The sequence below is a fragment of the Schistocerca nitens genome, chromosome 4 (assembly GCF_023898315.1).
Source record: "Schistocerca nitens isolate TAMUIC-IGC-003100 chromosome 4, iqSchNite1.1, whole genome shotgun sequence".
Classification (NCBI taxonomy): domain Eukaryota; kingdom Metazoa; phylum Arthropoda; class Insecta; order Orthoptera; family Acrididae; genus Schistocerca; species Schistocerca nitens.
In genome coordinates, this window is record NC_064617.1 from 596,164,500 (window position 1) to 596,177,979 (window position 13,480).

At 42.7% G+C, this 13,480-nt stretch overlaps 1 protein-coding gene across 6 annotated transcripts in view; it reads left to right on the forward strand.

The window, feature by feature from the left end:
* The first annotated feature begins 562 nt into the window (after positions 1–562).
* Positions 563–13,480, forward strand: part of LOC126253375 (juvenile hormone esterase-like) — a 295,839-nt gene continuing 282,921 nt past the window's right edge. For 5 of the 6 annotated variants that reach the window (XM_049954658.1, XM_049954657.1, XM_049954656.1 and 2 more), the window contains exons 1-2: positions 567–815; positions 4,938–5,081. In XM_049954658.1, coding sequence (XP_049810615.1) covers positions 582–815; positions 4,938–5,081 — 378 coding nt within the window. In that variant the 5' untranslated portion in view covers positions 567–581. Of the gene's footprint in view, positions 816–4,937; positions 5,082–13,480 lie in introns of all 6 variants that reach the window. The other variant, XM_049954659.1, reaches the window with a different exon arrangement.

The following is a 13,480-nucleotide window of genomic DNA, read 5'->3' on the forward strand; positions in this document are numbered from 1 at the left end:
TAAACTAAGAACATCACACACATCCATGCCCGAGTCAGGATTCGAAGCTGCGACCGTAGCAGCCGCGTGGTTCCGGAGTTAAGCGCCTAGCGCCGCTCGGCCACCGCGGCCGGCCGGTAGTCAAAATGTTGGATAATAATAGCGATAGAACCGAATCTTGGGGCGATCCATTTGATATCTTAAATGACTTACTAGTGACAATTCCATTAGTCGCTTTAAAATTTCGGTTACTGAACATGTCTTTAGGAGTGATGTATGTTGGAGGCATGTAATCACTGTCTTCAGTTTCAGGTAAGTCCATATCATCAGACACTATCGTAGGCAGTTGTTAAGTCTAGGAATGACATTGACATCAGTCCTGTTTTAAAACTAGCGTCTATCTATTACGGCATTGAAAACACGTGCGCCCAGCAGGCACGTTTTCTGCGAAAGACTGTGTGGAACGGTAATGTGACATTATCTATCTATAGCCTTGTAGATACGGTTGTGCGTGAGTCGTCGAGCACCTTGCGAGGCTTTTAATCAGCGAAACAACACAGCCGTAAAAGCAACTGCGCCGCTTTCTACGGGCCACAACAGCCATGATTAGACTGCAGTCGCCATCGTCGGCTGCGGCTGTAGCCGCTGCGCTGCTGCTGCTGCTGCTGCTGCTGGCGGCTGCGACCGGCGCCGACGCGGAAGCCGCCAAGCGAGTGGTGCGGACTCGCCACGGAACCGTGCGTGGAACCGCCAAGCAGTCCTACCAGGGTCGCCACTTCCTGGCCTTCTACAACATACCCTTTGCCAAGCCGCCGGTTGGACCGCTTCGGTTCAGGGTAAGTGTACTGTATAATTAGTTGTTCCGTTCACATCCCGAACTACGACCCATTATTAGGCACTACATTCCACTAACACCGTCTTCTAGGTGTAGGGATACTCAAAGGTTATTTGCTCTCTATTCTTGAGATTATATTTAAGGGTCTAAGGAAATAGAAACCTGTAGTTGTTATAGTTTGAGCTTAACTCCAACAACTGCTTTGATGCAACTGTCTGTGCTATGCCACCCTGAGCAAGAATGTTAATCTCTGAACAGCTACTCTATACTACATCACTTTAGTCTTTCTACTGTATTCACGCGTAGGTCTCTCTCTAGAATTTTTCTCACAAAAACTTTTCTCTACTCCCAAATCGATAATTTGTCGACGCCTCAGGATGTGCCTGACTATACTACCCTTTCCTTTTGTTAAGCTGTGCCACAAAAATTTCTCTTCTGTGGAACTCAGCATTTACACATTAATTATCATCGGAATTCTTCCGTAGCGTCACGTTTCAAAAGCCTCTATTTCCTTTTGGTCTGAACTGTTTAACATATGTTAATCTGTAAACAATTTGTTCTGGGGATGAAGTTCGTCTAATACAACTAAATGAAGGGTTTGTGCTTTTGTACCATACGCGTTTTGCTTCCTTTTGTCTGTGGAGTATCTTCAGTTGCCTTGAAACATCCCCTTAGAAAAATTAAGAATGACAGTGCTCGTAAACCTATTACGTTATTTGATTTTCAAACAGCTGAGCAAAACTGAACGTACTCAGACATTTCTCTCTTTACTTATTCTGATCAACAGCAAACTGACACACAACAATTTTTTTTAGCGCAACGCCATCTGAGTTTCAATAATACCTACAAAAGAATGGCCCTAACTAACTATAACCTATACCTTTCATGAATCACTTACCTCACAAAAATCTTCGTTACTCGAAGCAATACTGGCAGCTAAATAAAAGATTCTAACTACTGAAGGCATTAACTACTGATAGGCATAGTTAGCAAATGAAAGATTTTGATGGAGAACAAACAATGTATTTACCGTAATAGTGTGTTGTGGAAAATCTTATGGGACTTAACTGCTAAGGTCATCAGTCCCCAAGCTTATACACTACTTATCCTAAGTTATCCTAAGGACAAACACACACAACCATGCCTGAGGGAGGACTCGAACCTCCGCCGGAACCGGCCGCACAGTCCATGACTGCAGCGCCCTAGACCGCTCGGCTAATCCCACTCGGCCTTTTATAGCGTTCAAAAGTCATTATATATATATATATATATATATATATATATATATATATATAATTTTGAATTTTATAGCCCCACGAAAAGAATCTAAACTTTCTATTCAAAACAGCCGCGCGGGGTAGCCGCGCGGTCTCAGGCGCCTTGTCACGGTCCGTGTGGCTCTCCTCGTCGGAAGTTCGAGTCCACCCCATGGGTGTGTGTGTTGTCCATAGCGTAAGTTAGTTTAAGTTAGCTGAAGTAGTGTGCAGGCTTAGGGACCGATGACATGTGAAGCAGCGTGGAACGGCCCACCGATTTCTGTTGTTGGAACTCTGTTCGAGTTGATGCCTAGTTTGGTTAGAGCCGTTGCTGCTGCGAGGGAGGTGGCAGCAGAATGTATAGCCACAAAACGCTCATAAATATAACCTTATATCCCTCCTGCTATACTGTACACTAGGGCTGTAGATATTTTTAGCAGTATCGGGTGTCCGATTTGTCGACCGAGCGAGGTGGCGCAGTGGTTAGCACACTGGACTCGCATTCGGGAGGACGACGGTTCAAACCAGCATCCGGTCATCCTGATTTAGGTTTCCCATGATTTCCCTCAAGCGCTTCAGAAAAATGTCGGCATGGTCCATTTGAAAGGGCATGGTCGATTTCCTTCCCCGTCCTTCCCTACTCCGAAGTTTTGCTCCGTCTCTGATGACCTCAATATCGACGGCTCATCCTCCTCCTCTTCCTGTATATCGATACTTCAAAAGTGTTATCGGTTCTCGGCATATCGAAAAAGTATCTCTATATATCGACCAAAAAATTTTCTTTTCTCTGCCTCGTGATGACTGGGTGTTGTGTGATGTCCTTAGGTTAGTTAGGTTTAAGTAGTTCTAAGCTCTATGGGACTGATGACCATAGATGTTAAGTCCCATAGTGCTCAGAGCCATTTGAACCATTTTTGAAAAATTTTCCACGTATCTGCCCATAAGAATATCGGCTGCACATTGTAAATATATTGCCAGTTTTAGAGCTGTATATTAAGTATTGATTTATTATTAGGCATTCTGGACATCAACAGACCAGCTGCCTGTCTATCCCCCTTAGAGTAAGAATTGAAAGGAAAACGATTCATTCTCACGCTTGGCGATAACTACTTTGGTAACAATGTTATCTGTATGTAAGTGGTACAATAAAAGGTTTCCGATGGAACCGTCGTACAGTTTCGATACATGTAGGATTTGTTCGGATACTGAATGTCGACTTTCCGATTTTTTCATTTCTGCCAATGCCAGCTGCAGTGTAAAATTGCGTGGTGGAGCTGTACATTGCAGTTTCTGTTGGTAGCGCCGATTCACCGATTACGTCAGCAATTCCCCTCACATGTCTCCACGCACCGCAAAGACCTGTATCGACATTTACATTTTTATTGATCATTTTCAGGAACGGTATTTGAAGAATGCCAATGTGAAGAAATAGCCACACTAGTTGTGTTAAAAATTGTTTTCAACATAAATGGTGTGCTATTTCTTCACACTGGCAAATGCCGCAGAAATTTTTTCGCTTATCGTGAGCACTCGCCTTAATCGCCTCGTCTATCTGAGCAATCTTCCCGGCCAACTGATTCCCAACTTGTTGCACACTGCATAAACAGTATCCTCTCATAGTACGCAGCATCATGCTGAATTGCGCGAGGTATTGGACAAAGAGTGCATCTGCAATGAATGATGAGTAATTGCCCTCAAGGAGCGTACATTTATATATGTGATGTCTGTTCTTTCGGACATGTCAGTCCAGATGCAATCTTCGTCCAACCTCTCGTGGAAACCAGTGTGTGGCTGGCTGTGAGCTGTGAGCGTAGTGGACAGGGAAAGCTAAGTACGTAATATGCGATGAGTCGGGAATTTGGTATGGACAGGAAACGAGCTCAGATAGGATAAGTTTTTAAGGCAATGCATGCATATAGCGAAAAATCCGGTTTCGAGTTCCAGACCGATAAATATTTTCCCTTGTCGTTAGTGAAATTATTTCAATGCCCATTTGTGGCTGTCGAAATTTCAGTCTCGTCAGGTACAAGGCCTACAGGATAAAAAAGAAATGGTTCTTTTCGACGACAATTAATGATCGTTCATTACAGATTCACTCACTATCCATCCTTTGTGGAATTCGGCGTGAGGCTTCGACCAATGAGGATAATGGACAGGGGGCGCTATGCATGTAATGTGCGACAAATTGGGAATTTCGGTTCGAGTAGAAGTGTGTTCGGATAGGTGAAGCAGTTAAGGGGACAGCTCGAGTAAAGCGGGACATTCGGATTCGAGTTCCAGTTCGGTACAAATTTTGACTTGTCGCTACTGAATTTATTCCCATGTCTGATCGTGGCTAATGTTGGAATTTAAATTTTGTCATGTAAATCAGAACAGTTTACAGACACATGGTTCTGGCATGTTTGTGGTGGCGTTCTCGCTTCCCACGCCCGGGTTCGATTCCCGGCGGGGTCAGGGATTTTCTCTGCCTCGTGATGACTGGGTGTTGTGTGATGTCCTTAGGTTAGTTAGGTTTAAGTAGTTCTAAGTTATAGGGGACTGATGGCCATAGATGTTAAGTCCCATAGTGCTCAGAGCCATTTTTTTTCTGGCATGTTGATGTCACAATGAAGATTCATTGGTAGCTAACTGAAGCCTTGTAGATGAAGATGTACTTATAATATCGCTGACAAAGAAAATACACATTTAAATAGGCAGCAGACGAGCTCTATTAACAAGTTTTCATTTCAGTTCACTGTGTCAGGTTTGCCAAAATTTTCCACTGTCACCACCATGACCTTAGAAGTATTTTTCTGTCGTTTACAGATATTTCAAATTTCATGTTGATACCAAAGGTCTCACACGAAGAAGTATACTTAATGTTGCAGAGTCCGCAACCTCCAGTTTCATGGGAGCACGTCCGCGATGCCACGGTACCTGGACCAACTTGCACGCAGAACTCTATCTTCGAGAAATCTCAGCCTCCGATTGGAACTGAGGACTGCCTGTACTTGAACGTCTTTACACCACAGGTAACTGGCACTTTGCACCTTACTCTTTGTAATGAACAGAGTTTACGTTACGCTGCTATATGAAGGTTTGGGCTAGTGCAACGATTTAACACGAACTTTTTTAATAATGACGTTAACATCTGAAACAATTAAACTGTTAATATTTTAAACATAGCTGCACAACAGCAACGGTTTCAAGTAATAAAATTATAAACAGCCGACCAGTTGCAATGGATAAAGAAATTCTATACCTAGGTTTCGACAAATATATATTTGTCGAAACCTAGGTAAAGAATTTCTTTATCCATTGCAACTGGTCAGCTGTTTATAATTTTATAAACTGTTAATAGCGACTACTAGCTAAGCTTCATGTTAAAAACAGAAGTTAATCAAAACACGTATAATGGTCCGAATGTCTTGAAGATTGCTTGAAGTAGTAACGATATTCGTACACTGTAGGCTTTCACGGCCAATCTCTGCTTCAGTTAAAACTTCCGGCCTGAGAAACTGAGGCCAATGTGTAAAACTATTGCCTGATGTTTCATCTTATGGTGCGGGAGACATTTTCTGAGGTAAAACGGCAATTGCGACTTGAGAGGCCCCGAACTTATAGAACTGTATACAGGACACCACCATCCACCACGTGATACCGATTGTATAATCATGTATACCTGGCGCCATCGTTCTCTGCTAAAAGTAACTGATCGTTCTGAAGCTAAATTGACGCCCATATTTTATCTAATTAAAAAGTTATTCTTTTCTGTTAAAATTATTATGGTATTTGTGAATACCTCTTGGCCTTTCATTATACAGGGTGGTCCACTGATCGTGACCGGGCCAAATATCTCACGAAATAAGCGTCAAACGAAAAAACTACAAAGAACGAAACTTGTCTAGCTTGAAGGGGGAAACCTGAAGGCGTTATGGTTGGCCCGCTACATGGCGCTGCCATAGGTCAAACGGATATCAACTGCGTTTTTTTAAATAGGAACCCCCATTTTTATTACATATTCATGTAGTACGTAAAGTAATATGAATGTTTTAGTTGGACCACTTTTTTCGGTTTGTGGTAGATGGCGCTGTAATAGTCACAAACATATGGCTCACAATTTTAGACGAACAGTTGGTAACAGGTAGGTTTTTTAAATTAAAATACAGAACGTAGGTACGTTTGAACATTTTATTTCGGTTGTTCCAATGTGATACAAGTACCTTTGTGAACTTATCATTTCTGAGAACGCATGCTGTTACAGCGTGATTACCTGTAAATACCACGTGACTGCAATAAATGCTCAAAATGATGTCCGTCAACCTCAATGCATTTGGCAATACGTGTAACGACATTCCTCTCAACAGCGAGTAGTTCGCCTTCCTTAATGTTCGCACATGCATTGACAATGCGCTGACGAAAGTCGGTGGATCACGATAGCAAATATCCTTCAACTTTCCCCACAGAAAGAAATCCGGGGACGTCAGGTCCGGTGAACGTGCAATACATGGTATGGTGCTTCGACGACCAATCCATCTATCATGAAATATGCTATTCAATACCGCTTCAACCGCACGCGAGCTATGTGCCGGACATCCATCATGTAAGTACATCGCCATTTTGTCATGCAGTGAAACATCTTGTAGTAACATCGGTTGAACATTTCGTAGGTAATCAGCATACATTGCACCATTTAGACTGCCATCGATAAAATGGGGGCCAATTATCCTTCCTCCCACAACGCCGCACCATACATTAACCCGCCAAGGTCGCTGATGTTCAACTTGTCGCAGCCATCGTGGGTTTTCTGTTGCCCAATAGTGCATATTGTGCCGGTTTACGTTACCGCTGTTGGTGAATGACGCTTCGTCGCTAAATAGAACGAGTGCAAAAAATCTGTCATCGTCCGGTAATTTCTCTTGTGCCCAGTGGCAGAACTGTACACGACGTTCAAAGTCGTCGCCATGCAATTCCTGGTGCATAGAAATATGGTACGGGTGCAATCGATGTGGATTTAGCATTCTCAACACGAACGTTTTTGAGATTCCCTATTCTCGCGCAATTTGTCTGCTACTGATGTGCGGATTAGCCGCGACAGCAGCTAAAACACCTACTTGGGCATCATCATTTGTTGTAGGTCGTGGTTGGCGTTTCACATGTGGCTGAACACTTCCTGTTTCCTTAAATAACGTAACTATCCAGCGAACGGTCCGGACACTTTGATTATGTCGTCCAGGATACCGAGTAGCATACATAGCACACGCCCGTTGGGCATTTTGATCAAAATAGCCATACATCAACACGATATCTACCTTTTCCGCAATTGGTTCAAAAATGTTCAAATGTGTGTGAAATCTTACGGGACTTAACTGCTAAGGTCATCAGTCCCTAAGCTTACACACTACTTAACCTAAATTATCCTAAGGACAATCACCCACACCCATGCCCGAGGGAGGACTCGACCCCCCGCCGGGACCAGCCGCACCGTCCATGACTGCAGCGCCCAAGACCGCTCGGCTAATCCCGCGCGGTCCGCAATCGGTAAACGGTCCATTTTAACACGGGTAATGTGTCACGAAGGAAATACCTTCCGCACTGGCGGAATGTGACGTCATACCACGTACTTACGCGTTTGTGACTATTACAGCGCCATCTATCACAAAGCGGAAAAAGTGGTCCAACTAAAACATTCATATTTCTTTACGTACAGCACGAGTATTTAATAAAAAAATGGGGGTTCCTATTTAAAAAAACGCAGTTGATATCCGTTTGACTTATGGCAGCGCCATGTAGCGGGCCAAACATAGCGCCATCTGGTTCCCCGATTCAAGCTAGACAAGTTTCGTTCATTGTAGTTTTTTGTTTGACGCTTATTTCGTGACATATTTGACCCGGTCACTATCCATGGACCATGTATATGCGCATGGTAATGCGTGGTCTTCGCTAAAACGCTTGTCTCACTGAATTTTATTTCCACCTCAGAAGATGGGCGTGTTAATAGGCTGTGTATACTTGCAAACAACACCATGGAATTTTGTTTACTCCATATAACGTTAGTGGACGCCATACATCTTTTGCCGTTCATAATCATCCTTTTATTATCTTGGTAGGTTTCAGCCACATACTTGAACAAAACTTTCCCGAACCGGTCCGTAATCTTGTTGCCGGCTTTAGTGGCCGAGCGGTTCTAGGCCCTTCAGTCTGGAACCGCGCGACCGCTACGGTCGCAGGTTCGAATCCTGCCTTGGGCATGGATGTGTGTGATGTCCTTAGGTTAATTAGGTTTAAGTAGTTCTAAGTTCTAGGGGACTGATGACCTCAGATGTTAAGTCCCATAGTGCTCAGAGCCATTTGAGCCATTTGAACCGTAATCTTGTCAATAAACAGGAGGAAAACTTCCCCAGTTGGCGACCTTTGTTCTTCATTAGTCCTTGCTTTCTCCTTTCTTGGACGGTGTACCCGATCCGCCCTCTTACCACAGTAATAATTTTTCTTGAAAGCCGACCATAGGTGATTCGGTTCATTTTGTAACTAACCAGATCGGAAATTTTAAACACGCTGTCCACCAGTTTGTTTTACAGCACTGCATATGCCTACGCCACATAACCACTGTTTCACGAGACGTCGTTGCTGTAGAGTTCTGCCAATTCATCATTAACTAGAATTTATTCCTGAAATTCAACTTCACTGTAATAGGTATAGATGTACTTCCTAGAACGCCATATGAAACTAGTGCCGCACCAGAACTCGAACTCTGATTCCCCTCTTATCGCCAGCAGTCGCCTTGCCGCTTAGACTATCAGAGCATCCTCTCCGGTCCAACTCAGACTTCCACATGTCGCGCCCCTGTCTATTTCTTCTCACAGATTTTTAAGTTATTTACCCGCATTCGGACATTTGATTACTGTGTCATGGTGAGGCGCCTAACGCTACCGCTGGATATATTTCGTAAACCACATCAAATACTGACGAATCGATTCCACATACCGAACGTGAGGAGAGGGGATAGTGTAATTGGTTAATACAAACCATAAAAAAATGCACGGAAGTATGTTTTTTAACTCAAACCTAGGTTTTTTTAAATGGAACCCCGTTAGTTTTGTTAGCACATCTGAACATATAAACAAATACGTAATCAGTGCCGTTTGTTGCATTGTAAAATGTTAATTACATCCGGAGATATTGTAACCTAAAGTTGACGCTTGAGTACCACTCCTCCGCTGTTCGATCGTGTGTATCGGAGAGCACCGAATTACGTAGGGATCCACAGGGAACGGTGATGGACCTTAGGTACAGAAGAGACTGCAACAGCACATTACGTCCACATGCTAACACCTTTTTATTGGTCTTTTTCACTGACGCACATGTACATTACCATGAGGGCTGAGGTACACGTACGCACGTGGTTTCCGTTTTCAATTACGGAGTGGAATAGAGTGTGTCCCGACATGTCAGGCCAATAGATGTTCAATGTGGTGGCCATCATTTGCTGCACACAATTGCAATCTCTGGCGTAATGAATGTCGTACACGCCGCAGTACATCTGGTGTAATGTCGCCGCAGGCTGCCACAATACGTTGTTTCATATCCTCTGGGGTTGTAGGCACATCACGGTACACATTCTCCTTTAACGTACCCCACAGAAAGAAGTCCCGAGGTGTAAGATCAGGAGAACGGGCTGGCCAATTTATGCGTCCTCCACGTCCTATGAAACGCCCGTCGAGGGTCAAGGGTCAGCCTAGTGTTAATTGCGGAATGTGCAGGTGCACCATCATGCTGATACCACAGACGTCGACGCATTTCCAGTGGGACACACTCTATTCCACTTCGTAATTGAAAACGGAAACCACGTGTGTACGTTTACCTCACCCCTCATGGCAATGTACATGTGCGTCAGTGAAAAAGACCAATAAAAAGGTGTTAGCATGTGGACGTAATGTGCTGTTGCAGTCTCTTCTGTACCTAAGGTCCATCACCGTTCCCTTTGGATCCCTACGTAATTCGGTGCTCTCCGATACACACGATCGAACAGCGGAGGAGTGGTACTCAAGCGTCAACTTTAGGTTACAATATCTCCGGATGTAACTAACATTTTACAATGCAACAAACGGCACTGATTACGTATTTGTTTATATGTTCAGATATGCTAACAAAACTAACGGGGTTCCATTTAAAAAAACGTAGGTTTGAGTTAAAAAACATACTTCCGTGCATTTTTTTATGGTTTGTATTAACCAATTACACTAGCCCCTCTCCTCACGTTCGGTCTGTGGAATCGAATCGTCAGTATTTGATGTGGTTTACGAAATATATCCAGCGGTAACGTTAGGTGACTCACCCTATATATATATATATATATATATATATATATATATATATATATATATATATATATGTAGGGTGTTACAAAAAGGTACGGCCAAACTTTCAGGAAACATTCCTCACACACAAATAAAGAAAAGATGTTATGGGGACATGTGTCCGGAAACGCTTAATTTCCATGTTAGAGCTCATTTTAGTTTCGTCAAATTGTAAATTTTCACAATCAACATGTGTGGGCTGACGAGAATCCGCACGCAATTGTGCAATCACGTCATCAACACAGATTTTCTGTGAACGTTTGGGCAGGCATTGCTGGTGATGTCTTGATTGGGCCCCATGTTCTTTCACCTACGCTCAATGAAGCACGTTATCATGATTTCATACGGGATACTCTACCTGTGCTGCTAGAACATGTGCCTTTACAAGTACGACACAACATGTGGTTCATGCACGATGGAGCTCCTGCACATTTCAGTCGAAGTGTTCGTACGCTTCTCAACAACAGATTCGTTGACCGATGGATTGGTAGAGGGGGACCAATTCCATGACCTCCACGCTCTCCTGACCTCAACCCTCTTGACTTTCATTTATGGGGGCATTTGAAAGCTCTTGTCTACGCAACCCCGGTACCAAATGTAGAGACTCTTCGTGCTCGTATTGTGGACGGCTGTGATACAATACGCCATTCTCCAGGGCTGCATCAGCGCATCAGGGATTCCATGCGACGGAGGGTGGATGCATGTATCCTCGCTAACGGATGACATTTTGAACATTTCCTGTAAGAAAGTGTTTGAAGTCACGCTGGTACGTTCTGTTGCTGTGTGTTTCCATTCCATGATTAATGTGATTTGAAGAGAAGTAATAAAATGAGCTCTAGCATGGAAAGTAAGCGTTTCCGGACACATGTCCACATAACATATTTTCTTTCTTTGTGTGCGAGGAATGTTTCCTGAAAGTTTGGCCGTACCTTTATGTAACACCCTGTACACACACACACACACACACACACACACACACACACACACACATATATATATATATATATATATATATATATATATATATATATATATGTGTGTGTGTGTGTGTTTGTGTGTGTATACAGGGTGTTATATATATATATATATATATATATATATATATGAGGATGAGCTATAGTTTAAAATGTTGAAATTTATTCATGAAATTCATTTTAGCTGTAATATGTTCCGATATACCACCTAAAGTGACATATGAAAATTTGTGCCAGACCAGGGCTCGAACCCTAATTTCCCGCTTATCAGGAGCGGTCACCTTACCACTTAGGCTATCAGACCACGATTCCAGGATCGACTCAATCCATATGTCACACATTTATCTGTTTCTCCTGTAGAAAATTGGTAAGGCGACCACTTGTGATAAGCGGAAAATACAGATTCGAGTCCGGGTCCGACCCAAATTTTCGTATGTTGCTTTAGATAGTACATTTCTACCTATTACACTTCAGCTGAATTTCAGGAATAAATTTAATATCTGAAACTATAGTTCGTCATCAACTATAATATCATCATGGATTATTGCAGCGTTTGTCCCTTTCGAATAGAGAAAACGGATAACCGTATGATAATTCAGTTTATCAAAGGGTTTCTTCATTTCTCTTTGGTTACTCTGCTGACGTGTTACGGTATTGAGGTGTGTGGATTTCAGTGTTTACCATGACTGCAGACATGTACCTGCAAACAAAGCAAAAAATAATTACGTGATTTTAGGTTTGCGCCTCGTACCTGTATGGGAGCACAGCCATCATGTAATGTGACAGTGGATACCGCGCCTGGAAGTGGTTTGGGGAAAGGGACTTGGCCTAGGTCAGCTGGCGACCAGACGAGAAGCGGCTCTTGCTGTGAGGAGGCGTGAAGATTTGGAACGAGTTGTCTGGTGAGGTTACGTTACCGTGTGTGTTGCGGTTACGTGACCATGTGCTTTTAGGAATATTCGACTGATATGATTCTGATAGCTACACTTAATCGAAACGTACCATTATAAAGTGCTCTCAAACACGAAATCTTTGAAATGTGGTAATTTTTAAATCATAGATTAAGCACGCAGTTGAAGCATTTTATAACCCAAGAACACTGGAAAATTAAGAATTTTGTACTGGATGGCAATACGGAGAAGAGTGATGCGCAGCAAAAATTACGTAAGTTCTATAGTACAGCAGTATTCAGACAATTAAAATAAATTAATTGTTATCTTAATTAAAACGAATATAATTACTATAAGTAGGTGAAAGACACAGTGTGCCCTTCCGACATGTACAAGCTTAATATCGTAGTCACATCGTAGTTCTTATGTTTACTGTAATTTCTGTGACGAGTTGCTTTCTACATGCTAATAAGTTTAGTATAGCCGTCATTTGAATTCTGTGCAAGTTAAAACTTTTATAACAGCTCCAAGGCAAATTGCAGTAAATATCCTTTGAGGCAGATTTGATGTTTGAATTGAGTTTAATAAACACGGTCGAGTAACATTAATTTGATCATCGCCGACGTTCCATGTAAACGTGCACTCGCAGGGGGCGGGTGGCAGCACTAGCAGTGAAGGGAATATAAAGCGTGTTGATGTGGGAGGGGGGGGCGAAAGAGAGGGGAGGAGGGACGCGGGAAACAGTGCAGTCGTCTTTGTAATGCGGAAATGGAGCGATTTTTCTGACGGCCAGATGGGCATGATCATTAGATTTTGTGGTGTGCGTACTGTAACATCTTCAGTACACACACCATCAGATTATTTGACTTGTTGTTCTAACGAAGTAGGCGAGTGTCAGCAATATGTCTTGTGGTCTTATTGTGGCGTGTTTATCTTCTGCCGTTAGGTCAGACGATAGAAATGCCACTTGCACGCTTTGAGTAGCAGATTGACAATGACCAACTTTAAACAGAACTTGATTAATTTTCACACACATTTATTAAAATAATAACAAGCATAAAAATTACTTAACTTGGTTCTGGATGCTATTTACAATTGACAATCTGAAGCTCCTTTGGTATTGGTACGTTAATCTTATTCTCACATATATCTCTGATACTTGACAAAAGTGTCTATACATTTATCTTCATGGCTATGTACAGGAATA